A 24,706-nucleotide genomic window follows, 5' to 3' on the forward strand; every position below is an offset into this window, starting at 1 on the left:
AAAAAGAATTGTGAACATGAGAACAGAAAGAAAATTCCCGACCATCAAAATGAAGTATTCTCCATATATCTATTAAATCACAAGATTGAATCAAATTATCTAGTCCCATAGATTTCATAATTCTACCTGGGTTTTTATCTAATAAAGGATCCATTACAGCATTGAAGTCCCCTGCTACTATAAGATTTGAAGTAGCCAGTGGTATGATCAGTTGTTGAAGAGTTTTAAAGAATTCATTTTGGTTCGAATTAGGGGCGTATATATTGATTAACGTCATGGTAGTATTTCCCATATTCATTTCCACCATTATCCATCTTCCATGGATATCTGAAGCTTTTAGTTTAAATGAAGCAGAGCATTTTTTATTAATTAAAATAGCAACACCTGCCTTTTTCCCTATAGCTGGTGAGAAAAAACACTGTTTGACCCAGCCTCCTTCTAGCTTTTTAGATTCTATATATGAGAGGTGGGTCTCTTGTATAAGGCATATATCAGCATCTTGCCTTTTTAAAAATGATAGTGCTTTTTTCCTTTTTATCATATGATTTAGACCGTTAACATTTAAAGACATAATTTTAATATCCATTTATTTTTAAATTTTCAGGTATTAAATTATGTATATTTTCCCAATGTTTTAAGTATTTAATTTCTCTTTTTTCCTTTATTCCCATGATTTCCTTATATATTTCCCTTTTATTCCCTCCCATCCCTCTTATCCCTCCCTTCCCCCCCTTATTAATTACGAAAACTTGGATACGCAGGTTGAGGTTAGATTTAGATAACTCCTACAAGCTATTAATAATTATATAAAGTACTACCATTTTTCTCTCTATTTTTGTATATTTTCTTTCATTTTATTATTAATTATAAGAATAAATAAAAAGTTTTTCATTCTTATGTATTGAAAGATTATTTTCTGTATTTGTATATCTTTAAATCCATAAGAATGATTATATTAAATCAATTATATCTAAGAACATTTCAATTACTATTCATTTCTTTTCAGATGGTATATTATTTTTACTTTAAAAAGCTTTCCAATTTAGCCTCTTTCATCAGAACTGTAACAAGAGTCTACAGCACAGGAATCCACTCACCTCTTATATTCATTATTTTTTTATGATTCACAAGAGAGTTGTCAATTAAGAGGAGCTAACATTCCCATCAGTGTTCTTGTAAGTTCTGACTCAATAGCATACTCTCTAGACATCTATGATTTTAAAGTATCTGAGGCCTGTGCAGACAAGAGTGAAGTCCTGTGCCAAAAACTCTTCTTTTATCTCCCATAGAGGATTTCCAGGTTGAACTATTGTGGATACTAAATTAAACTTAATAAATAAAAAAAAAAAAACATAAAATTTGCGTTTCAGAGTTATTCTTTTCATATATTTCGTATTTGAAATGCATTTTAATGTATCTGAAACGCAAAATTAAACCTGAAGTACCACCTTCAACCGGAAATACAACAATCCAATCACTTCATTACTATTACTCCGCTTTCAAAATTTCGGATTCAATCAGTACATTTTTAAGTTTGTTGAAGAAACTTTCTTCGTCATCATTTGAGTTCGGAGATGTGTTTCAAATCATTTACGTTCCTGCCATTAAGTTTATTCTATTTATTCTGAGTAGAATTTTTATATTTTTCAGTTTTTTTGTTTTCTATGGAGAATGTTGCTAGTTGTTAAGTCTTTAATTTGATCCTTGTGTGTTCTTTTTTCCATTGCTTTCCATTTTGATCTATCTTTAACCGTCAATAGACTTTAGTATGAACCCATTAATTGTTCTTTAGATTGACATAGGTTGCTCCAGTTGGTTTATAAATTCCTGTAGTTTTTTTGGATCTGTAAAGTTTTGCGTTTTGTTAGCAACGGTAACCTTCATAATTGCCGGGTACAGGAGCCCAAATCTAGCTCCTAGAGATCTTAGTTGTGGTCTCATGTCTAAGAATTGTTTTCTTCTTGTTGCTGTTTCTTTTGCAAAGTCCGGGACAATGTATATTTTTGAATCTTGGCATTTAAGATTTTTGATTTCCTTGGCTATTTGGCATATTTCAATTGCTTGTTGGTGTCTTAAAAGTTTGAAAATTAAAGTTCTTGGACCTGTTTGAGTGTTATTTCTTTGTGTTGGAATCCTATGAGCTCTTTCAATTTCCAGTTCCGTTTTAAATTTCAATGGTAGTATTTTAGGTAGGAATTTTTCAAGAAATGCAATCGGATCATTCTTTTCCACTCCTTCAGGTAATCCGATTATTCTTAAATTATTCCGTCTTTCACGATTCCGGCTGTCTTCAAGATTTTTTTTTATATCTGTTATTTCTTTCCATATGATTTTGCTGTGATTCATGTCTGTATTTAATTGTTCTGTAATATCTTCTAATGTTGAAATTCTATTCTCTGTAATGTCCACTCTTTTAGTTAGGATTGCAGCATCTTCCATTGCTTTTTGTAGTTTTTTGTTACTATCTAAGACAATTTCTTTTATTTGTCTTAGTTCTTCCATAACATCCAGATTTTTTTCTGTTGGTAATGGGATTTTAGAGGGTGTACCTGGCTCAGGTTTCGACCTCTTATTGCTTCCTGATGTTCCAGCTCCTAAGTCAGCTTTATTTTGTTTAGTTGAAGTCATATTTCAATATATATTTCAATTTCTTTAAAATATTTGGTAGTAATTCTTTTTAATATATTTTTAATATATTTGCTTATAAGGAGCTATTCGTTTATCCAACCATTCGTCCAAGCCACGCCCCTTTTTTTCAGTATTCTTAAAGCAACTGTAAGTTATTTGTCTTAGGCTCTATTGCAGACTCGTTGTTGGCATCTAGCCTGAAAAAATTTTGCAGCCTTCTTTTCTAGCTCTCCTCTTACAAGCCCAATCGCAGCTTTTACCGAGGAGATCAATATTCCATCCAATATATTTACTTTAATCTTTCAATGTGCATGTATATGTATTTCAGTGTCTCTCAGCTGCCTCAATGTCACTTTTCTTCAGGTCAAAGAAATTACCAATCCTTTTATTTGACCTTCCTCAGAGCCCAAAAACGTATAGTCTCTTATATCTGAATCTCTTGAATTACAGCAGGAGAGATTAACATTTATACTGATCCTTCACAGTTTATTTTTGAAGTTTGCAGCAAGGAAATAGTTAAAAAAAAAAACCGTTGCCAAGTATCTTTCACTGCAGACCTCTCCTCAATTCCAGCAGAGGACAGCTATTTCAAAGCAGCCCATTTCCCTGATTTAAACAGGCATCAGGCATTTCAAAAAACTTATCCTTGTCATTAGGCAGCACACCGGCAGACCCAGACTTTGTAAAAATTTCTTTTTTTTTTTGATCCAAGATGGCCGCGGTCGTGGTGCACCGAGCAACCGCCTGCTAACCCCCACCTTCGGGAAATCTTTCCTCTTGCTCTCTGCCAGACCGTGCTAAAGAGGAGGGGAAGGAAAGCCTCCCTGGTCTCACGGCGTCCTGGACCAGCCCTCCTTGGCAACGTTTAAAAGTAAATCTTGCTGCCTCTGCCTGGGGGACCTAATCTTGCCGCCTCTGCCAGCGGGGACCCAATCTTACCGCCTTTGTCAGCGGGACCCGATCTTGCCGCCTCTACCAGCGGGGACCCGATCTTACCGGCTCTGTCAGCGGGGATCTGATCTTGCCGTCTCTGCCTGGGGGGTCCGATTTTGCTGTCTTTGTCGTTGAGACGGATTCAGCCCTCCACACCTCGCTTCCCAGAAATAAATGAAAACGGCACCTCTTTCTCCCGATTTTCCCCTTTAAATGTCTCTCCCACCTAATCAAAGAGGTAAACTCCAATTTATATCATTAAGAACGTTTTTTTTTTTGTAGTTTTTCTGAAATTAAGCTTGTTTATACAGGAGTTCTTTCTTCATCCAACCGTCATCGTTCGCGTCCAAGCCACGCCCCTAGCAGCAAAATATGTATGCTATTTGTGCAGAACATCGCTGGTAAAAGGAGGAGGAACTGTGCCTAGCACTTGCTCAGAAGCGCAATTGCTAGCACAGCTCCTCCATCTGCCTGCCCAAATTGCCAAAAAAATAAAGCAGTCTCTGTTCTCCCTGCCTGGAAGCTCGGCTGATCGGAGATTCCCCTGTCCCAATCAGTTGAACTGGCAAGCATGGAGAGCAGGGGCTGCTGCTTTTTTTTTTTTTTTAAATTGGCGCAGCTGTTGTGCATGTGTTGTGTGAGCACAACAGCTGTGCCTATTTTAAAAAATAAATAAATAAATAAGGGAGATTGCTGAGCTCATGCCTCCCCCGTGCCACGAACCCACCCCCATACTGGGACCCCACCACACTATACACCCTCCCAAGGCCCTGTGTTTCTTTTTTTTTCTTTTTAAATCGTCAGGAGGGATGCCCACTCATTCCTGCCCACATCTTTTTGGTGAAAAGTTTAGCAGAAGGGATGCCCACTCTCTCCTACTAGCAGGCCTGCCTCTTCAAAATGGTGGCCCTTCCCTTTCCTGGTGTATCCTGGTACCACATTTTCTGACCAACTGGTTGAAGAATCCACAAATCGATCCAGTAAAAGGTAGCTGAATTCAAGTTGGTATCCTTCTCGGATTATGTCCAGCATCCAGCAGTCCGAGCCAATACTTTCCAAAACTCCATTAGCCTTCTTCCAATCTGTGGAAGTCTAGCTACAGTGCTTGTGTCATTGGGACTTCTTGGAGGCCATGGTGGAGCGCGATCCAGAGGACTGTGTACTACTAGAGCAAGGGTATCCAACCTCAGCCCTTGCCAGGTCAGGTTTCCAGGATTTCTCAAATGAATAATGGCATCCCTCCAGATTGGCACAGAGAAATGAGATCTATTTGCATATAATGGAATCAGTGCATGCAAAATACATCTCATGTAAATTTATTGGGGAAATCCTGAAAATCCAACTGGATTGCGGCTCTCAAAGACTGACATTGGACAACTCTGGTCTAGAGGTGCTATACCTCCGATTGGAACCCTGTATTGCTCTCTGGGTGGAGAAACCTCTTGAGTACTGATGAAAGCATCTGGTGCCATGAAAATTACTCCAATTAGACCCTCGGGAGTTCCAAGGTCTACTGACTGGAAGGGTCTTCAGTTGACGATCAGCCACACTGGCCATAAGATCGTCCAATCCCTTTCCAAAAAGCATCTGTCCCTTAAAAGGGAACCTACTTAAAGTGGCTTTAGAAGCTGAATCTCCCACCCACTGAGACCTTGATCAGGATTCTGATAATGTTATACAGGGCATCTACCATCCTGCCATAGCTAGCTGTGATTCAAACTATCAAGCTGATATAATTTATATTACAATGGGAATTCTCAGAACACCACCCTGACCAAACAGGAACAGCGTGGAAGCACTCTTTACTGATTCTGAGGAAGATCCAAAACGCACTGGTGGGGTCTAGTGCAACAACAGCATAAAGCTAAATCAAGTACTATTAGCATAAAGAAATGAAATAAATTACAGTACTACTATTTATGAAACGTTAGTGAATTTAGTATTTAACATGAAATTAAGATAAAATCATATAAAAACAAACAAAAAAGCACAAAAGTAATATTATATCACATAATTGGGTAGATGTTAGTTGATTTCTAGTGAATGCCAGATTAGCGTATAACTAGCTGTGGGCACACCTTGTCATCCACACTTGTAATGCAATGGATTCTGGCATGATAGACACAAGCCAAAAAAAAAAGGCCGCTGAGGTTGCCTTAAATCCCAAGGCTAAGACTTTAAACTGACGGCTGAAGACCACTTCCACTCTGCAGTCCTGTGCATCCTTCAAACCCACCCAAAAGAAGGGCCTTAAGTGCCTGGGCCAATCAGAGTCTTAGGTCCCTCACTGGCGCATCCCAGAAAGCACCAGGAAGGGGTAGGTCTGCCATTTTGTAAGAGGTGGACCTGCCAGCCGGAGCGGGTAGGCGCCTATCCGGCCAGACTTCGTCAATAAGTTAGGGAGGGGCAGGGTAGTCATTTGGGACACGGGGGAAGTTGTCAGGTGGAGTGTTAGGCGATTGCGGGAGGGGGTAGTAATAGTGTCAGGGGATTATGCAACACGTGGGAGGGAGTGGGCATCTCTCTTGCTGCGGGGGAGGAGGGTATTAGTAGTGCCAGAGGATTGTGTGACGTGGTGGGAGAGAGTGGGCATCTGTCCTGCCAATCTTTGATTTTTTTTCTTTAATATGCAGGTATATTCTGTACCATGTGCTGATCGCTACCACCAGCGACTCATTTCAAGTAAATTTAGCAAGCCTACGTGAACATCTGCGAACTTCCATTTGCATGCAGGGTCTTTTGAGAATGACTTGCCTTTTTGAAATCGTCACAATAGTGACCTCAGTAGCAGTCTGTCAAATTTACCATTAAGTTTTGAAAATCTTCCCCTGGAACTGCACAGCCCACTTATAGACACCTTAGAATTCAGACATTCTCAGTCTCCTCCTGCTAGTAGAGATGCTTGACTCATTTCTCTGTGCCAATCTGGAGGCATGCCATAGAAAAGGAAGTAACTACAGTAGACGAGACAGAACTTCACTATAGGGCAAAACATTTTTTCAGTGTAAGCATAATCTGGGACACAGAAGGGGGGAAAAAAATCTTATTGAAATGAAAAACTTTTGCCAGGCTAGTGGCATCACGGTACAAGACCGCATGGAAGGCCATTGGTTTGATTCCTAAGTTAACTGACACATCAGTGAAGGGAGCCTTCTGAGCCCTAGAAGGATAGGGGAACTTATTGTCCTTATTAAGGCCTATGCCTCGTGGCATAGGAACTACTAAGCCCAAAAATTAAATGGAGGCCTTTAAAAGTATCTGCCTTCTGTACTCTCATTATCTAGGGTTATTTGTAGAAGGAATTAAAACTTATGCTCTCCTTACCTTTGATGGGCTCATGGGGCCTGCGAATGCCCTAACAGTTAGAAGTGGATCTTTGGGGCTGCCAGCATAGTTGGGAAGATTAAGGGCCACACTGTCCATTTGGTCTGGTGACCAGGGGACACCAATCACCGGGGCAGAGGAATTGTCTTCAGCTCTCAACAGTGGCACATAACAGTGACCTGGAAATACAGCGCATTTTAGTCAATGTTCTCACACTGCTAAAGTGCTATTAGCTTCTTAGGGAGTATACTACAGGAGAGGGGTAGGAGTCTGACAAAATCATTTATTGTTAAAATGTTATACTGCCTGGTTATATGTGATCATGATGGTTTACAACATACAACACAAATTAAAATAAAAAGAGCACCATAATAATAAAGGGCAGACCTGCAACAGGTTTGTGTTAACATAATTAGACATAAAAAGTTGGAAGCATCACTCCTCATAAACATCCCACAGATACCTACAGTCAGTGCCCCCTCCTCCTGAGGTGTCAGATGAACTGAACAAATGGCCAAAAAAACTCATGTTCAACTGGAACCCGATTCTAAAGGGCAGGTGCCAGCCAAAAAAAGTGCACTCTCACAGGTAGATGGCCAAAGGGCTTATGCATTGAAAGAATAACCAACTGATAATGATCTTAAAGCCCTTTTTGGAGTAGAGGAGGTAACTAAAAGAATCCAAATATAGAGGCATGTTTTTATAAAATGATTTATGTACCAGTATTAATAGTTTAAATTTGATGAGGTAGGGCAGGGATTGACAACCTGTGGCACGCCAAGAGATTTTGAGTGTAGTCATGGTTGTTTGAGTAGTGGGGAAGTTGGTAGTGTGCTTTTAACCACTGACACAGGACCCCTGCACATGCTCAGTTCATGAAATAAGCATGTGTAGAGTGAAAGCATTAGCAGTTAGATGTTCTACTAACCACAGAATGACATGGGGACAAATTTTTCCTCGTCCCCACGGGAACTCATTTTCCCGTCCCATTCCTGCGAGTTCTTTTCCTGTCCCTGCCCCATTCCTGCAAGCTCTGTCCTCATCTGCACAAGCCTCAAACACTTTAAAATCATAAATGTTCGAGGCTTGTGTGGTTAAGGCAGAGCTTACAGGAATGGGACAGGGACAGGAACAGAGACAAAACTCATGGAGACAGGACAGGAAAATTGAGTTCCTGTGGGGATGGGGAAAAAATTTGTCCCTGTGTCATTCTCTACTACCAACTTCCCTATTACTCAGGCAGCATAGGGAGCTCAGGCAGATAATATCTTCAGTAGGCAGGGCTTAAGACATCCCCGTCAGCCAAGGTATTATTTTAATGCATTGGTGGCAGTGGGGGCCAGAGAGAGGAAATGCATGGTAGCACATGATCGTTCATTGTAATTCAATCTGGAAAAAGGAACATTCACTGTAAAATAGGTTGCTGACCTCTGTGGTAGGGTATAAGCAATGTAATTGCAAATACAGTGGTGTCACATAAGAATAGCCTTACTGGGTCAGACCAATGGTCCATCAAGCCCACTAGCCCGTTCTCACGGTGGCCAATCCAGGTCACCAGTACCTGGCCAAAACCCAAGGAGTAGCAATATTCCATGCTACATGATCATATTTATGGGCAGTGTGGCGCAGTGGTTAAAGCTACAGCCTCAGCACCCTGGGGTTGTAGGTTCAAACCCACGCTGCTCCTTGTGACCCTGGACAAGTCACTTAATCCCCCCATTGCCCTAGGTACATTAGATTGTGAACCCACCAGGACAGACAGGGAAAAATGCTTGAATACCTGAATAAACTCATGTAAACCGTTCTGAGCTCTCCTGGGAGAACGATATAGAAAATTGAATAAACGAATGAAGCTGACTGTGGCATTTTGCAGTGTTTGCAGACATTTAAGAGCAGAGGGTAGATATTCCAGCATATACCACATTTCCAAGGTCCAAGTGGGGTGAAGACTTCTAATGATGCTATATAAAAAAAACACACCAATTCACTGATTCAAAACAAACTCCTGAAGAGTCTGTATGATTTAGAATCTATTTGCCTCTGTATCGCTCCATGATACATCACCTTGAGTACTGCGTTCAATTCTGGTCACCATATCTCAAAAAAGATATAGTAGAAAAAGCTAAAGAGGTTAGGGCTCATCAGCTTGGAAAAGAGATGGTTGAAAAGATCTACAAAATTCAGAGCTCTACAAAATTCTGAGTGGTGTAGAATGGGTAAAAGTGAATCGATTTTTTACTCTTTCCAAAAATTGTGAAGACTAGGGGGACACTTAATGAATTTACAAGGAATACCTTTAAAACAAATAAAAGGAAATGTGGTTTTTTTCTCAAAGAATAGTTAAGACCTAGAATTCGCTGCCAGAGATGTAACAGCAGTTAGTGTAGCTGGGTTTAATAAAGGTTTAGATAAGTTCTTGGAGGAAAAGTCCATAGTCTGCTAGGCAGACATGGGGGAAACCACTAATTGCCCTGGGATTGGTAGCATGGAATGCTTGCTACAGTTTTCTGGGTTTTGCTGCATCTGGTCAGGTAGAACTGAAGTTTCAGTCATCATGTTGTGGCTTCCTTCAGGGTAATCTGTGAGGTCTTCAGTTTGTCTTTATTATATAGTGGTCCTCAAACCTGATTAGTTGAGGTGAATGAGGCATGACAGTCCATTGGTCACCAAATTGAATTTTGGTGGGAAAGTCCGTTGGTCACCAATTTGAATTTTGGTGGGGAAATCAGTTTGTCTCTCTTTTCCATAGAAAGAAAAATTCTCTGGTGAGTTAAAAGATGTTCTTCCCATGAAGCTGGGTTATATGCTCCCTTGCTACTATTTGGGTTTTTGCCAGGCACTTGTAACCTGGGATTGGCTATTATAGAAACAGGAAACTGGGCTAGATGGAGGCCATTCTTATATTCTTATGTAGAGAACAAGGGAGTGTGAACACTAAGTAAACAGAGCACATACAAACCTTTCAAATATTCCCTTATTTTCTCTTTCAGGTCAACTGATTTGTTTTTACTTCTTTCACAAATTACCTAGGATAAAAAGGGCAAAAAAACCCAAAAAAGTTAAAATAATTGCCACCATAACAGTTAAAACTTCAGGAGACTTCCCTCCAAAGCACTGTCTTTCTTCCTCCAGCACAGAGCTCCTTCCCTCTGTCAAACCCCACTGTGCCAAACTTTGTACTAACAAGAACATATTAAGCTAATTTCCAGTTTCTGCTGTGAAGAAGTGATTTGTTACCTAAAGAGATGCAGGATCAGAAAAGAGGGCATTTGGTTGAGAACAGAAGTCTCTTAGAAAAGAGGAGATATGTTAAACTCACATCTTCAGGTGTCTGATTGTATTTGTTCTTTGTGATCTTCACCGTGTCTGGATGAGAAGAGAGAACATTCACCACCTCTGCATTCCCAAACTTGCAAGCAAAATGCAATGGTGTATCAAAACCCTAGAAGAAGGGACAGAGAAATCACACTTTCTGTAAATACTCCATTAGTGATCTGAATCAAATATAAAAACGGGTTTATTCAGCAGTTTATGAGATGAGGCACCATTAGAGAAATCAAGTATAAAAAGCAGGATAATCAGACTGCAGTTTGTAAAGTTTAATGCAGACCGTGGACATTAAAAATGGTCTCCAGGCCTGTCCCAGGAAGTCATATGCTAAAGGATTTCCACATACAAACATTTTGGATATAAAGTCAAGGGTCGCTGGTAGTAGTAAGTGGCAGAAATATTTCAATTCAACTGGGAGAACAACAATTAACTATGTCTAAAGCAGCAAGATGACCAGACACTGAAGAACAGGACAGAACAAACAATGCTGTACTTTATACCTAACATAATCAACTAAATCAACCACTTTTCCTAGTGTAAGATGGACAATTATGCAATACCAACATTCAACTACAATCAATGAACAGTTTTTTTTTTCTTGTCTGTCACTATATTGTAGGAAGTAGAGAGCATGTAGGTAGGTTGAGCAAAGGAGGGAAGAAATATGCTCTACTAAGAGTATGGTACATGAGAAAAAAAGTTCTTTAAAATTGTACCTTAAGCCAGACATAAAAAAATGGCAAAGTGGAAGGGTACTAAATTTAGTATTTCAGTAATCTGCTATGATTTTGAAACACATAAGAGTTGCGAGAGGCCACTGAAAATTTTTCAGCCCAACCAACAAAGTCTCCATCAAGGGCTATACACTTAATCCAGTGATTTTCCATTTTTTTGTTCCATATTTTCCCGACGGAATGAAGAGAGTGGAAAATCGCTGGAAAGTGTATAGCTACTAGGTTGGACTATTTGCATCTTATGTCCAAATTAACTGCTCTTAAGCGACATACTTTATCATAAAGTGTGGGATTCTTATGTGAACTGGAGGAATAGTTCTTAAATGGCTTAAATTCCTGGAGTATTTGATGGGAGACTCATGTATTGTTGGTGGTACTTTTCTTTTGGTTGGCATTACCCGAGAGCTTGTACCTGACTTTCTTGTGTTATTCTAGGGAGGTAGGAGTGAAGGAGGTAGGGGGGGGGGGGTTACTTTTGTGTACATGGTTTTGTTTTGTTCACAACTGTATACTGTGCAGATTCTTGGTTATTTGTTGATTTGTTTGCTGTACTGTGAACTTATGTTTTTGAGTTTCTTTCAAATATTCAATTAAAATATATATTAAAAAAAAAAAAAGAAAGTGTTTAGCTCTCAATGGAGACTGCCCCAACTTTGTTGTCTGTGCTAAGAACTTTTCAGTGGCTTCTCGTATAAATTTCTAGAACTTCTATTAGGAATACTGGTAAACTCACCACTTTATCTGGGGTGTTCAGGTAAAGGTCAACTATGTATCGGATGCGTTTCTGTAGCATAACCTCATCGTCATCTGGGTACATGAGGCGCATGAAGACAGGGTTCTCCAGTGTTTCCAGCAGGAGCTGGCAGATGCCAAGCTGGTTCTCTTTAGCAGCAACATGCATGACATTGTACCTGCACCCTTCCTGAAGAAACATTCAAGTACCTTATTACAAGACAGCTGAGAACAGACTGTACAAAACAAGTAACATCGATGGCTAGTAAATACTCAGCAAGCACACAGGCAGATTTTAAAATTTCTTTAAAATTTTAGACAATTTAGAAATGCAAAAGCTAAGACAGCAGAGTTGAGCACTTGTACGTTTTGCCATTAAGTTCCTCTGACTCCTGGACTTCCACCTCTGTTTGAATCTTTTTTACCTCCATGTGTCTCAGACTGCAACCAAAATGGAGGTACCGGAGTAAGGACCCATTAGTTCACTTAATGACCTTGTGACTAGATATCTCCAAAGAATGTCATGGCCCCCAGTTGCACTATCAAAATGAGACAAGATTCATTTTATTAAAAAAAGCCTTTGCTTAAAATGTAAAGTCACAAAAGAATGGAAAGAGAGGTTTTGAGAATTCTTTAATGTCACTTTATCACAATTACATTAAAAGAAATTTGTAAACAACATAATACCGGTAGCGTTCAAAATAGTTAACAAAAGAAAGACTGAACAACCATCAGGAATTCCATCCAATCCATTTCTAACTACTTAGAGTACAAATGTCGTAAATAAATATGTTTGTAACAATATACAAAACACAAGAAAGCTAGATTCTTGTCTTAAAGAGACTGGAAAAGAATTTCATATAGATGCTAACTGATAAGAAACTATTATTGTGAATTTGTATCTTACAGATCTAATAGAAAGAATGCGTAATTTGGAGATTTGGAGACCATTAGCAGATTTTTGTAATGATTAATAACATTTTCCCATAATAAGAGATTTGTTAAGTGGGGATGTGGGTGGGTATTATTTTATTTACCTCACAATATGTATGAATTATTAATGCATTTTGAAGTATTAGGTTAGATTTTCTGAAATAGGAAGGGAGGGCTTGGGGCGGCTTTTTTAATTTTATTTAAATTTGTCATACATATTAAATGATTTACATATTATCTAAAACATTATATAAATATGAATATAAATATGATATATTGTACTTAAAGTATTCATGAAGGAAAATCAAGTGTGTGTTTAGAAGATTATATGTATTTTTCTGATACACTTGTTGTAATATGAAAAAATGAATAAAGAAATTAAAAAAAAAAAAAAGAAAGAATGCGTAATAAAAATTTCTGTCTTCCCATTCCCTGTAACCAATGAAAATAAGTATAAAAATATGAGGGCAACTCTCCATATAATGAATTAAAGGCAAAAACACAATTTATAAAAAAAATTTGACATTTAACCGGGTAGCTAATGCAGCTGTATAAAAAAGGCAACCGATTCAAATTTAGAAGCAAAAAAATTAGCCTCACAACCACATTTTGTATTAGTTAAAGTCTGCCACTTTGATTCTTTGAGCAATTAATATAAACATTGGCATAGTCTTTTAATGTAATTGTGATAAAGTGTCATTAAAGAATCTGCAAAACCTCTCTTTCTATTCTTCTGCAACTTAACATTTTAAGCGAAGGTTTTTTTAATAAAATGAATCTTGTCTCATTTTGATAGTGCAACTGGGGGCCATGACATTCTTTGGCAATATCTAGTCACAAGGTCATTAGGTGAACTAATGGGTCCTTACGCTGGTACCTCCATTTTGGTTGCAGCCTGAGATACATGGAAGCAAAAGCACCAAAGCTTGAACAAAGTCTAAAGTTATGAAATTCAAATTATTTTTTTTAACAGACTTCAATGTCAGAAAAGCATTCTTTACCAATTTATTAATTTGGGTATCCAACTTTAAATAAGTTTACTCCTACCCTTAAAATATGAGAAGACAATGCCCACTTATAATTTCAATCAAATTCTAATAAAGAGATATCAGTAAACTGAATATAAGGAGGGCTAGTCTGAAGAAATTTTGTCGATTTTATTTAGACATAGCTAACGACTATTCACCCAGCCTTCTACTACTTGCAAATTTGTTGTATATTTACAACCACATCAGAATTACCATTTACTGGAAAGAATACTTTAAAGTTATCTGCATAAATAAGCTATAAAGCAACTGACATTTGAAAAGACATTTTGCCTTACCTGCTAATTTTCTTTCCTTAAGTCCAACCAGATCAGTCCCGAATGCATGGATTATGTCCATCAACCAGCAGATGGAAAACAGAGACCAATGAAGCTGTGAGCTCAGTGCCATAAAAGCACCATGCAGTCACAGGTCAGCAGTATTCCTGTAACAAAGTATATGTGGACTGACTAAATAAAATACCCACTAAGATGCAGAGGAGAGAATACAGGGCTCCAGAATTTAATTTCAACTTAAGAATGCTCCAGCTCCATCCCCATAGAATACACTAGATCATAAAATAACAGAGCAACTGATAAGTATCCCAGTCTTTAGACCACAAGTTAGGCCTCTGGTCTGGTTGGACTTAAGGAAAGGAAACTGGGTCAGACCAAATTTTTCTTCCTTTTCATTCTAACCAGCATGGCCCAGAATGCATGGGATGTAACAAAGCAATCCTTACTCTAGGAGGGAATAAGATACTTCTGCTGTCATAACTTCGGCTCCAAAGGCCACTTCTTCCCTAGCTTGCTTATCTATTTTGTAAAATTTTGCAAAAGAGTAAAAGAAAACCAGGTAGCAGTCCTATAAGTCTCTTCCAAGGAGACCAAGTAAAACATGGCCAAAAGTCACCATCCCTCTGGTTGAATGAGCCCCGAGACCTGGGAGAACTTCTTTGCCTTTGAGATGGTAGGCAGATTGTTTCTTTTGGCCATTGAAAAATAGTGGTTTGAAGCTGCCTCTCCTTTCTTGGCTTCAAATACAAAGAAGTGATCAGATCTAAAGAAATCTAGGTAATGAAACAAAACCTATAAACAGATCATCCTTCCAGTGCTGAATCTTCTGGCTGCCAATCTGTCTGAACCTTCAACCCCCATGAATGTGAAAAGGAGGATGCGACACGCAGTTGGCACCCTGCGAGACTCTGCTTAGCCCCCTACGGATGTCTAACAGCCTGTGCTCAAGCCCCTGCAATGCAGTAAGTGAGCAATGCTACAAGGGATACAGACCCTGAGCTCTAAAAGGCTTCTGCAGGCTGGCCAACAGGTACCATAAGGAATAGGCCTGTTAGCTGCAGAATGTAGTCTGCATCCTTGTCCAGGAGAGTTCTTAGCACCGAAATGAAGCAAAAAGACCGTGAAAAGACAAAAAAAAAAAAAAAAGACAATAAATAAATAAGCACAGCAAATTGTAAAGATTCCTTCTGGCTTGCATGCAGAAGAAAAAAACTGAAGGGACTAGCAGAGTAGAGAATGGCATAGAATTAATCACCATTTCCTTCCCCGCAGGAAACCATCCTGAGTCACTTTAGTGTCTATCTCAACCTCAGTCCTTCTACAACAGCATTCTTTAATACAAGGCTTGAGGGTCAGTGGTTGTGCCCATTCATACTCTGATTCTTCTCCTTAAAGAATGACATGGGGATGATTCCCCACACTTATGAGAATGGTGATGGATTCTGTCACCATGTCATAGCACAGCCCTCTGGTGATGTAGGAGGGATTAAAAATTGGTATGGATTCCTTCTGCATAGCTCATAAGAGCTGGGATATTACCCGTTCGTCCAGAATGATACACCTATTGCACTAAAAATTGTGGTTACCCCTATAGTTAAAAACCCGAGTCTGTGACAGTTGACTAATTATAGGCCAGTTGAATCCATTCCTTTTTTCCTTAAGATTATGGAAGGTGTGGTAAATAGGCATCTTAAGGCCTATTTGGAAAGATTTAATGTTTCCAGTGGTTCTTAAACCTGTCCTGGGGGACCTCTAGCCAGTCGGGTTTTCAAAATATCCCTAATAAATATGCATGAAGCAGATCTGCATGTCTGTCACTTCAAATGTAATGCTTGTGTGTATTGTAATTATGCCATGGAATGTGATCAAGTGATGGTACCCTCTTCTGGTAAGCGATTTCAGTTGCGAGCCTACATGGATTGTAACACCCAACAGGTAGTATATGGCATTAAATGCCCTTGTGGCAAGTGGTATGTGGGCCAAACTAGAAGGAAAATTAAACTCAGAATTGCTCAACTTGAGTAATCTAAGGCTTGGTAAGGTTCATTTGCCATTGGTTAGCCATTGGGTTGAGGCGGGTCATCAAGTGTGTGATGTCAGGTTTGTAGTACTGATTCATGTGAATTTGAATAGGGGAGTGAATTTGACTGACGTGTTATTACATAAAGAACAGCGGCTGATCCATCAATGAAAAACTGTTGAACCAGCAGGATTAAACAAGGAGGTGGCGTGGCATGTGTTATGAGGAGGAAAGTGACAGGTGGAGATAATTTAGATAAATGGAGGTGAGTCTATATAAGGCAATGCATGGTGGGAAGGTGTAATCTGTCTTTAGTTTGGAGGAGGAGAAAAGAGTTGTTATGGAGGTTTTGAACCGCATGCTGCTTGTTGTTATATGATAAAATGAACTATAAGGTAAATTTCATTCATATATGTTGAAATAGTTATGTATAAGTCAAACTGTAGAGCATTAGGATAATAAGCAGATGGAACCACACTAGTAAATTGAAATTTATTGCAGAGGTGAAATAACTCAGTGAAAACCTGAAGCAGTCGTGACTCCTGGAGACGCTGATCCAGCGAAACACAGCCCTGTGTTGGGCCGACTGAACAACATGATTGTAGTGGTGATATCAGAAAGCATAAACTATAATCATTGTGGTTGAGCAACATAAGACTGTGGTAACAATTTGCAATACATCAAGAGAACGTGTGATAAATTTAAAAATCTAATCTAAACCTTAAGTTTATATACCGCATCATCTCCATGAGAATGGAGCTCGACACGGTTTACAAGAACTTAAAATAGTGGGTAGAGAAGAAGAAAAAGGATTACATGAACTTATGTGTAGAAGGGGGGAGAGAAAGGGGGGAAGGATAGAGCTACAATTTGCTGAAAAGCCAGGTTTTCAGTTGTTTGCGGAATAACTGAAGGGAGCTCAGGTTCCGCAGTGGGGTGGTGAGGTCGTTCCAAAGACCTGTGATTTTGAAGAGAAGGGATTTTCCCAGTGGTGTTGAAAGGAACTGAAACTGAAAAGGCTTTACTGCAGTACAGGTTATCTGGCCCAATGGGATTTTCCTGTTGAGCTATTTTATAAAGAAAACAGTTGTGTAGTGTGATTTGTTCACAGAGTGTGGTTTGGTAATATGTTATTTAAATCAGTGTGATATAAATATATTTATTATGTGATAATAAAAAACAAAACATGATAAGTGCAATAGAAGGTTTCTTAAAGTTAGTAGGTATTTAATGCATATTCATTAGGGATAGCTTGAAAACCTGACTGGCTGGAGGTCCTCCAGGATAGGTTTAAGAACCACTGCATAACATTTAGTGGATTCCAGTCTTCCTTTAGTATGGAGACAGCGATAAGTACTGTTAGATTGTATCAATTTCCTTTTCAGTGAGGGAAAAAGTGCACCGATTTCCAGTTTGATTTGTTTAGCACTTTCAATCTGGCGGACCATGACATTCTGCAGGCAGAATTGAATAGCCTGGGAATTTCAGGGTTTCAGGGGTTTTTAAAATTTTATTTATGCAAATTTAATAGTTACAATATCAGATGATACCAAGGAAAAAAAGGGTTCTTAACAAAGGTTAACAGTATCTATACATACAAATAAAATTCCTTTCAAAGCCCACAATAATGAGAAGACATGGCACCGTTTCTAATTACAAAAAGATAAGAAGAAAACAAAGAATTGGTTCTTGATTCATCCTTATGAATCTTAAACCTTTCTTTATCAGGGTTTTAATGTGGGCACATTGTCTATACATTGGCAGAATCCTTGTGGAGTACCACAGGGTTCCCTACTGTAGCCTTCTTTATTCAATGTGTTCCTTGCATCTTTGGGGTTTATAATGACCCAAAGTGGGTTTACTACTTTTAATTATGTGGACAATATTACTGTTGTAATTCTAGTTGCTATTTCAGTTGCTTCTATTTCTATTGAGGTGCAAGCTGTTTTTGAACTGGTAGAAGGGTAGATGTCTGACCATCGTCATAAGTTAAATTCAGACAAAACTAACTTTTTTTTTTTTTTTTTTAATTGGCTTTGCCACCATATAACCCCGAAGGTTGGTGATGTTTGTAGCTGCCACATCTTAGTCTGGATCCTTAGAAAGGTCTCTGGAAGAAGAACCAGAGGAGAACTGGAAAGATTTCCGAGAGGAACAAAAAGTGACAGTGCCTCTGCCTCCCCTGGTGGAACGTCAAGTTCTGCTATCTGGGAGAGATAAGAGTCAGTGATTCGCCAAGCTGGCCATTAGGTCGTCCAAGCCTTTGCCAAAAGGCTTTTACCCATTAATGGGTAATCTGCTCAAAGTAGTCTTGGAGGCTGAATCACCCAACAACTGCCTGATCCAGAGCATCTGGAGTGCAGAAACAGCATACGCAGATACCTTGCTTATGACTGACGATGTCATAAAGAGTATCTGCCACATAGTCCATACCTTCTATAATCAAGTAGGGATAGATGCCTCCAGTTCTTGACACCACCTCAATCTGGTGTAATAAGAACGTGCCACAAAGGAGGCAGTCGTTGCCACTTTGATTCCCAAATCTAGCGCTTCCTTCAACATCACCCCCCCTTCACTAGTAAGGGAGGTATGCTTGGTCAGTTGAACTACCGCGGAATCCACATTCAGCTAAGAAAACAGCCATTGGGATTCTGGAACTACAGGGTAAAGCCTGGATATAGCTTTTGCCACCTTTAGGGAGCCTTCTGGGGATTCTAACTGGTCAGTGATTAATGAGGTGATGTCCAGATGTGCTGGAAAAAAGGCAGTCTTGTGTGTTTGTGTCACCCATGATGGAACACTGGGAGGTGGAGGGGCTGCTGAGGGTCCAACTTCAACTCACAGAATTTCCAAAATAACACGTGAAACAGTTGCAGACTTGAAAAGACAGCACACTGAGGGATCGTCACCCTGATCGAGAGCAGCCACAGCCTTTATGACCTCCAGCTCCGGACAGGGACCCTAAATCACCCAAGGAATGCAGCTGAGCCTTGAGATAATAAAGGCATAGAAAGGACTTTCAGTCCTGCTCCAATTGGTCACTGAAGCTGGGAGCCAGCTTGTTCAGAAGTGGGGATGCCTTCTTAGGAAGGAACTCTCCCTGTTCAGGTGCTGATGAGCTCACAGCCAGTACAACTCTCCCCAGGCCCATCAAATGGGCTCTCCACAAGACTAAAAAATTCTGAAAACCCCAAGGACCTCTGTAGGATTTCTGACTGGGGTATCTGGACCCCCGTTGCCACCTCGCACTTGTGTTTCGCACCCTTGTGACTTACGGCTTCTGAATGGGATCTCATCCCTGTTGGTCATGCTTTTTGGGGTTCTCCCACCTTGGAGGACTCTAAGGAGGCTGAGCCTGAAGCTCGGGCCCCTTCCTCACATGCCCTGTGAACCCAGCCACTCTTCTGTTGACAAAACTGCAAAAAATGGCATGATACAGGGCAGAATGGTCTGAGAAATCCATAATAGGTGATCCCTGGTCAAAAGAAGGGGTTTTGAGGCAGATGGAAACTTTAAAAAAAAAAAAAAGATAATTAAAAATCCAAAATGGCCACCGCCAGAAAAATTGCACCAAAAACGGCCAGTGGGAGCTTCCCTGAAATTATTTTTTTTTTTTTTAACTCAGAAAAAGGGGTTTTAGAGGTGGAGAAACCTAACTCTACCCCCAGAAACTCTCAGATCTATCTTTTTCTGACTGTGGCTTCACTAGTGCCTGTCTGTCAGCATGCCTGCCTGCCTCAGAAGACTAGAAAGACAAATCCACAACTGGAAATCTTCTGGCTGCCAGACAAAGGGACTCTGACCAAAGAATCTAACCCCTGTAAATCCAAATGGCGTGTCAGGGGTAGATTATACGCAACCAGCTCCCTGATATACAAAGGGTTGCTACACAGGGGCCCTTCACAGCCTGCATTCAAGCCTCTGATAAATCAGCAAACGAGCAAGCTCCCAGGGGAACAGACCCCTAGCTTTCAATGGATCACAAGCAGATTGGCTCCACAAGTACTCTAAGAGATTGGCCTGTGAGAAGCAGCCCACCCTAATGGGTTCACATCCTTTCCTTGGCGGAGTAGCACCAAGAGGGGACTACTGTGCACCAAAGCCATGCAGAAAATGGAAGACAAGACCCTACCCTAAAATAATAAAATGAAGCAGAGCATATCAAAACACACCTTCTTAGTTCACTTGTAGAAGAAAAAACTGAAGAGGGAGCTATTCTCCCCTGGTGAATGGGAGGAGTTGAAAGATATGAGCAACACCCTTCTGTAAAGTTCATGACTAGAGGACAACAGCTTCAGTACAGAATTCTATGTCTTTGCCACAAAAGTTGTAGTTATGTATAAATAAGCTTCTCTCCTTTCAGGCAGTTTTGCTTTGGGATGAATTAGCATGTTATTTTTTATCTCTTAGTTTCTTGTTTGATAGATGTATAGTGCATACAATATCATACATATTAGATGATTTATTATTATTGTATATCCTGATATCCTAATTGTGCCCAGCTTCTTATCTGTAAACTGCTCTGAACTTTAAAGTTGTTGTGGCATATAAATAAATAAACACTCTTTCTTTCTTTTCTTTTTTAAGAAAGGGGAAAACCAATCAACCCTAATATACTGAATGAAAATTGTAGGAGGGGGGGTCCATGGACTTCTCTAGTATAACCATGAGGTGTGGATGCCCTAATTCTGCTCCATCCACACAAGCTCAAGTGGGTGACCAGTTCTCAAAGTGGTCACCAGCTAAGCTCCTAAGCTGCAAGGAATGCCATCACCATTTGCTGAAGATAGAGAATATTGCTGAACTGTGGCTTCATGGTGCCTTTTATAGCACCGAGCTTGTAGCTCATTGGTCTGTCTCTATCATCTGGTTGACAAGCATAACTTACACATTCTGGACTGACCTGGTTAGGATTAAAAGGAAAACAGTTATTTTCTTCTTTGGTACAAACAAAGCTGCCAAGTTAGCCAGTTCTGAGAGGGAGACATTTGATCAGCTCTGATTTTGAAACTACATCCCTAATGCAATATACTAGTTGTAAGCTCCTAATTCTACCCACTGACATTAGTGCTGAGGGTCCTGTAGAACATAATATAAAAAAAAATCCAGAACTGATCTCAAACATCCCTCCTGGAACCAATTAACTTGGTTGTTCTGCACACATTCTAACCCATATCACAGCTTAAAAACATCTATCAGACACAACTGCTGCCCATCTGCTCACCCTGCTCTTCAGGATTTATAAGACCTGTAAATATATTTAGTGAAAAGCATCTCATTTACAGTGGCATAGTAAAAGTCATAATTGCAAGCTATTGCTTAATTTGGGTGATTTTTCCTAGGCCATATCTAGCCTTATGGAAATCAGGTCTCCTTGCTAAGGTTAAAAGCCATCTCACCTGAACAACTGTTGGGTTGTCTCCAGATCCAATCAGATAGCGGGGATTACTCCAGATCAGTTCTGAAAAGGCTACTTGATCCCCCTTTTCCACAGCTTTCCGTAACTTTGCTGTCAGGTCCTGTGTGCGTGGACTCTTAAAACTGTTTGCTCTCTCTTTATTGATGGCTTCTAGTTCAGAAGCTACGTTATCTGCTGCATGAAAAATGTTCCATTTTGTAGCAGAGTTCAACAGAAAGCAGGAAAACACACAATATATCTCCATTCTTGAATGGTTACCTCTTCTTACTACTTTATACTGGTTTCATGAAGTTCTCTAAAAATTTGTAAACTTAAATTTAGATGCTTTAACATTTCACACAACTAAGCAGTCAATTGTCTTTAGGTCACTCCATGCGCCTTGAGGAGCTGATCCCTGCTGAGGTTCTCTCACAGAGGATCACTACAAACACATTGTGATGTATTTTATAAAGGGGAACCTTTTAAACCACCTATGCTGAGCCTAACTTATATCACAGGATGTAGGCAGGTGCCAACATTTATACCAGCCCTATACTGGTATAAATGTCCATGCCAATATTTGTCAAATACATGAATAAATTACAAGATATTGCTATTTTTTTACACTTATACTTGCATTCTCTGCCTAATCTCAATTTCTGTGCATGACTGCTGGCAAAGTATGCATCATCAAGTCATAGTAAAATACCAACTAGTGGAAAAGTACATACAAGAGGTCATTTGCAGATGTGACCACCCAATGGTGGAAACTCTATTAACATTACACATGTAGATAATTAGAATGGAAAATATACATGTATGTGTGCACATATGCACATAAATGCCAAAAACCTAACCATAAGATAATAGGACTAGTATTGCCCGATTCATGAAAAAAATTTTGATTTGATTCAGCCTATTGAATCGATTTTTCAATTTGATTTTCCTGTCCAATTGGATGTTTTGTTTTGATTTTTTCCTGGTGAGTTTATTTTAAAGCCTCTCCACCCTCTCTGCCCTCTCCTACCCACACTGGCGCTGTGGTGTAAACATAATAAACAAACAAAAAAGACTTTTCCTCTCTGTTAAATCCTAGCTCACATTCGCGGTCAAACACCTCCTCTGGCAGGATACACATTTCAAATCTGACATTTTCTCTACCTTTTGTTATCTGGACATTATTCAAATCATTTTGGTCCCAGGCTCTGGTTGTCTTCTGATAACTCGCTTGCCAGGGTTTCCTGCCCATTTGTCGTTTTTTTTCTTTCTTGGTGCTAACCATCCATCTTTCATCTCTGTCCTCCCCTTTCGTTTCCCTTTCCTTCCCCGGAGGTCTGGCATCTTTTCTTTCTTTCATCTCCATCCGCAGATCCACCCTTTTTCAACTACCCTTTCATCCAGCATCTCTCCCTCCTTCTCCACCACTCCAGGGTCCATCATCTCAGGGCCGCCCCTCCCTGAAGGCCTGTCCCCCTCAAATACCTGCACCTCCCCAAAGGCCTGCGTGTTCCCCCCTGGCCTCCCAATCTTCCATTTACCCAATTCCAGCAGCGCAGCAGCCTGTAGAGAAGATCGCTGGTGTTAGTAATCTTTGCAGGCTGCCATCGGCCTCTGGAGCCGTCTTCCCTCTGCCACAGGATTGCGGCTGAGGGAAGACAGCTCCAGAGGCCGATGGCAGCCTGCAAAGATTACTAGCACCAGCGATCCTCTCTGTAGGCTGCTCCGCTGCTGGAATTAAGTAAATGGATGTGCGGGAGGCCAGGGGGGAAGCCAGACAACGCTGCACTTCCCTGACTGACCCTCCTCCCTTGCCCTCTAAAGCGGCAGCGGCCAGCCAGTCACCGAAACAGGAGGCCGATTTTTTTTGTTTTTAAATCTATTTGAATCGATTCACCCGAAGTGAATCTGTGAATCAATTCAAATCATGAATTGGGCAGCTCTAATAGGGACACTTAAATACTGCAATGTGACAAGTGCACAGGGGGGCAAGTCTTTCAGTCAAAAGAGAGCTCTGTAATGATGGAGCATAAGATGGAAGGTGAAAGTGGATAGACTCAAGAGTAATCTAAGGAAATACTTCTTTATAGAAAACATGGTGGATGCATGGACTGCTTCCTGATGAAGGTGATGGAGTCAGATACAGTTTTTGTCTCCAAGAAAGCATAGACAAGCAAGTAATAGAAGATGGTATGAACGGGCAGACTGGATAAGCCAGATAGAAATATAGAAAATGACAACAAAGAACTATTATTCTGTAAATCTGCATGTAACTTACACTGTGAACAATTTAGAGGTAAGCATACCTATAGGCAAAGTTCGGAGAAAGTGTGGGTGGGACTCACACACATGTAACATACGCGTAGAACACTAAAGTTAAGCATATATTGCCAGTATTTAGGCACACACACACTTACACCAGTTCATGCCTAAGCACATACATGCATATATACCAGCTGCACTAGTATTTTACTAAGAAAAGACGGTGCCTAATTATAGCAGCTCAGTTACAAGATTTACCCCCTACATGGGCATACCATATAAAGGCATACATATATTAGTATACAAAAAAGTTATCAATTGGTATCATTTCACTTCAGTTCAAGGTGGATATAAAGAAACTCATAAGTTATATCTGCTACAAGTACTGGTGTTAGGGGTCTCATTTAAAGGGAAAGGGGATGGGACTTGATATACTGTATCACCTTGGTTTACATATTATATACAGGACTTATTGCCTGGGGCAATGGAGATTTAAGGGCTAGATTCACTAAGCCCACCGATTGTGTTTGCGATCGTGTACCGACCCGATTTTCCTCCGATCCGATTCTCTAACCTCTGTGCTGATCATTCTCCAATTCGATCCAATCCGCACATGCAAACGAGGGGAAACAGCATGCAAAATAGAAAGGCAGCGATTCACTAACCAAAATATGGAACTCCGACTGGGTTGACTGATCAACAAAGAAGCGACGGCTGGGGACCAGTCGCTCACGTCAAAAGTTTCTTTAATACTGCCCAAAACACTACATCAAAATCTCAAAGCACAAGCAACCAATATCCCTTTAAAAAAAAAATTAGTCTTGTCTTTCCAGCTGTAGCTATATCATCTTCCTTTTATATCCGTGATCAATATTTTCTTGCCCCTTTAGCACATTTCCTGACTGCCGCCCTGCTCTCTGCCCCAACTCGCTTCTTGCTACCTGGCTCTCTGCCCCAACTCTCCTGCTAGCCCTTCCCCGCAGTGCGAGTTCGTGGTTTTAACCTGCAAGTTTCAAGCAGGTTAAAACCATGGGCTCGCAAAGTAGTAAAAAAAAGTTTCCAGCTCTGTAAGCATGTGCAGACCATCTACAGGC

At 40.1% G+C, this 24,706-nt stretch overlaps 1 protein-coding gene across 3 annotated transcripts in view; it reads right to left on the reverse strand.

Annotated features, from left to right (window-relative positions):
- The window catches only part of ANKLE2 (ankyrin repeat and LEM domain containing 2), a 104,609-nt gene that overhangs the window by 61,940 nt on the left and 17,963 nt on the right, over nt 1–24,706 (reverse strand). For 2 of the 3 annotated variants that reach the window (XM_033955070.1, XM_033955068.1), the window contains exons 4-8: nt 21,355–21,548; nt 11,683–11,871; nt 10,205–10,327; nt 9,845–9,911; nt 6,886–7,064 (exon numbers count right to left, since the gene is read on the reverse strand). In XM_033955070.1, coding sequence (XP_033810961.1) covers nt 6,886–7,064; nt 9,845–9,911; nt 10,205–10,327; nt 11,683–11,871; nt 21,355–21,548 — 752 coding nt within the window. The remainder of the gene's footprint in view (nt 1–6,885; nt 7,065–9,844; nt 9,912–10,204; nt 10,328–11,682; nt 11,872–21,354; nt 21,549–24,706) is intronic. The other variant, XM_033955069.1, reaches the window with a different exon arrangement.

This window comes from Geotrypetes seraphini, chromosome 8, assembly GCF_902459505.1.
Source record: "Geotrypetes seraphini chromosome 8, aGeoSer1.1, whole genome shotgun sequence".
Classification (NCBI taxonomy): Eukaryota; Metazoa; Chordata; class Amphibia; order Gymnophiona; family Dermophiidae; genus Geotrypetes; species Geotrypetes seraphini.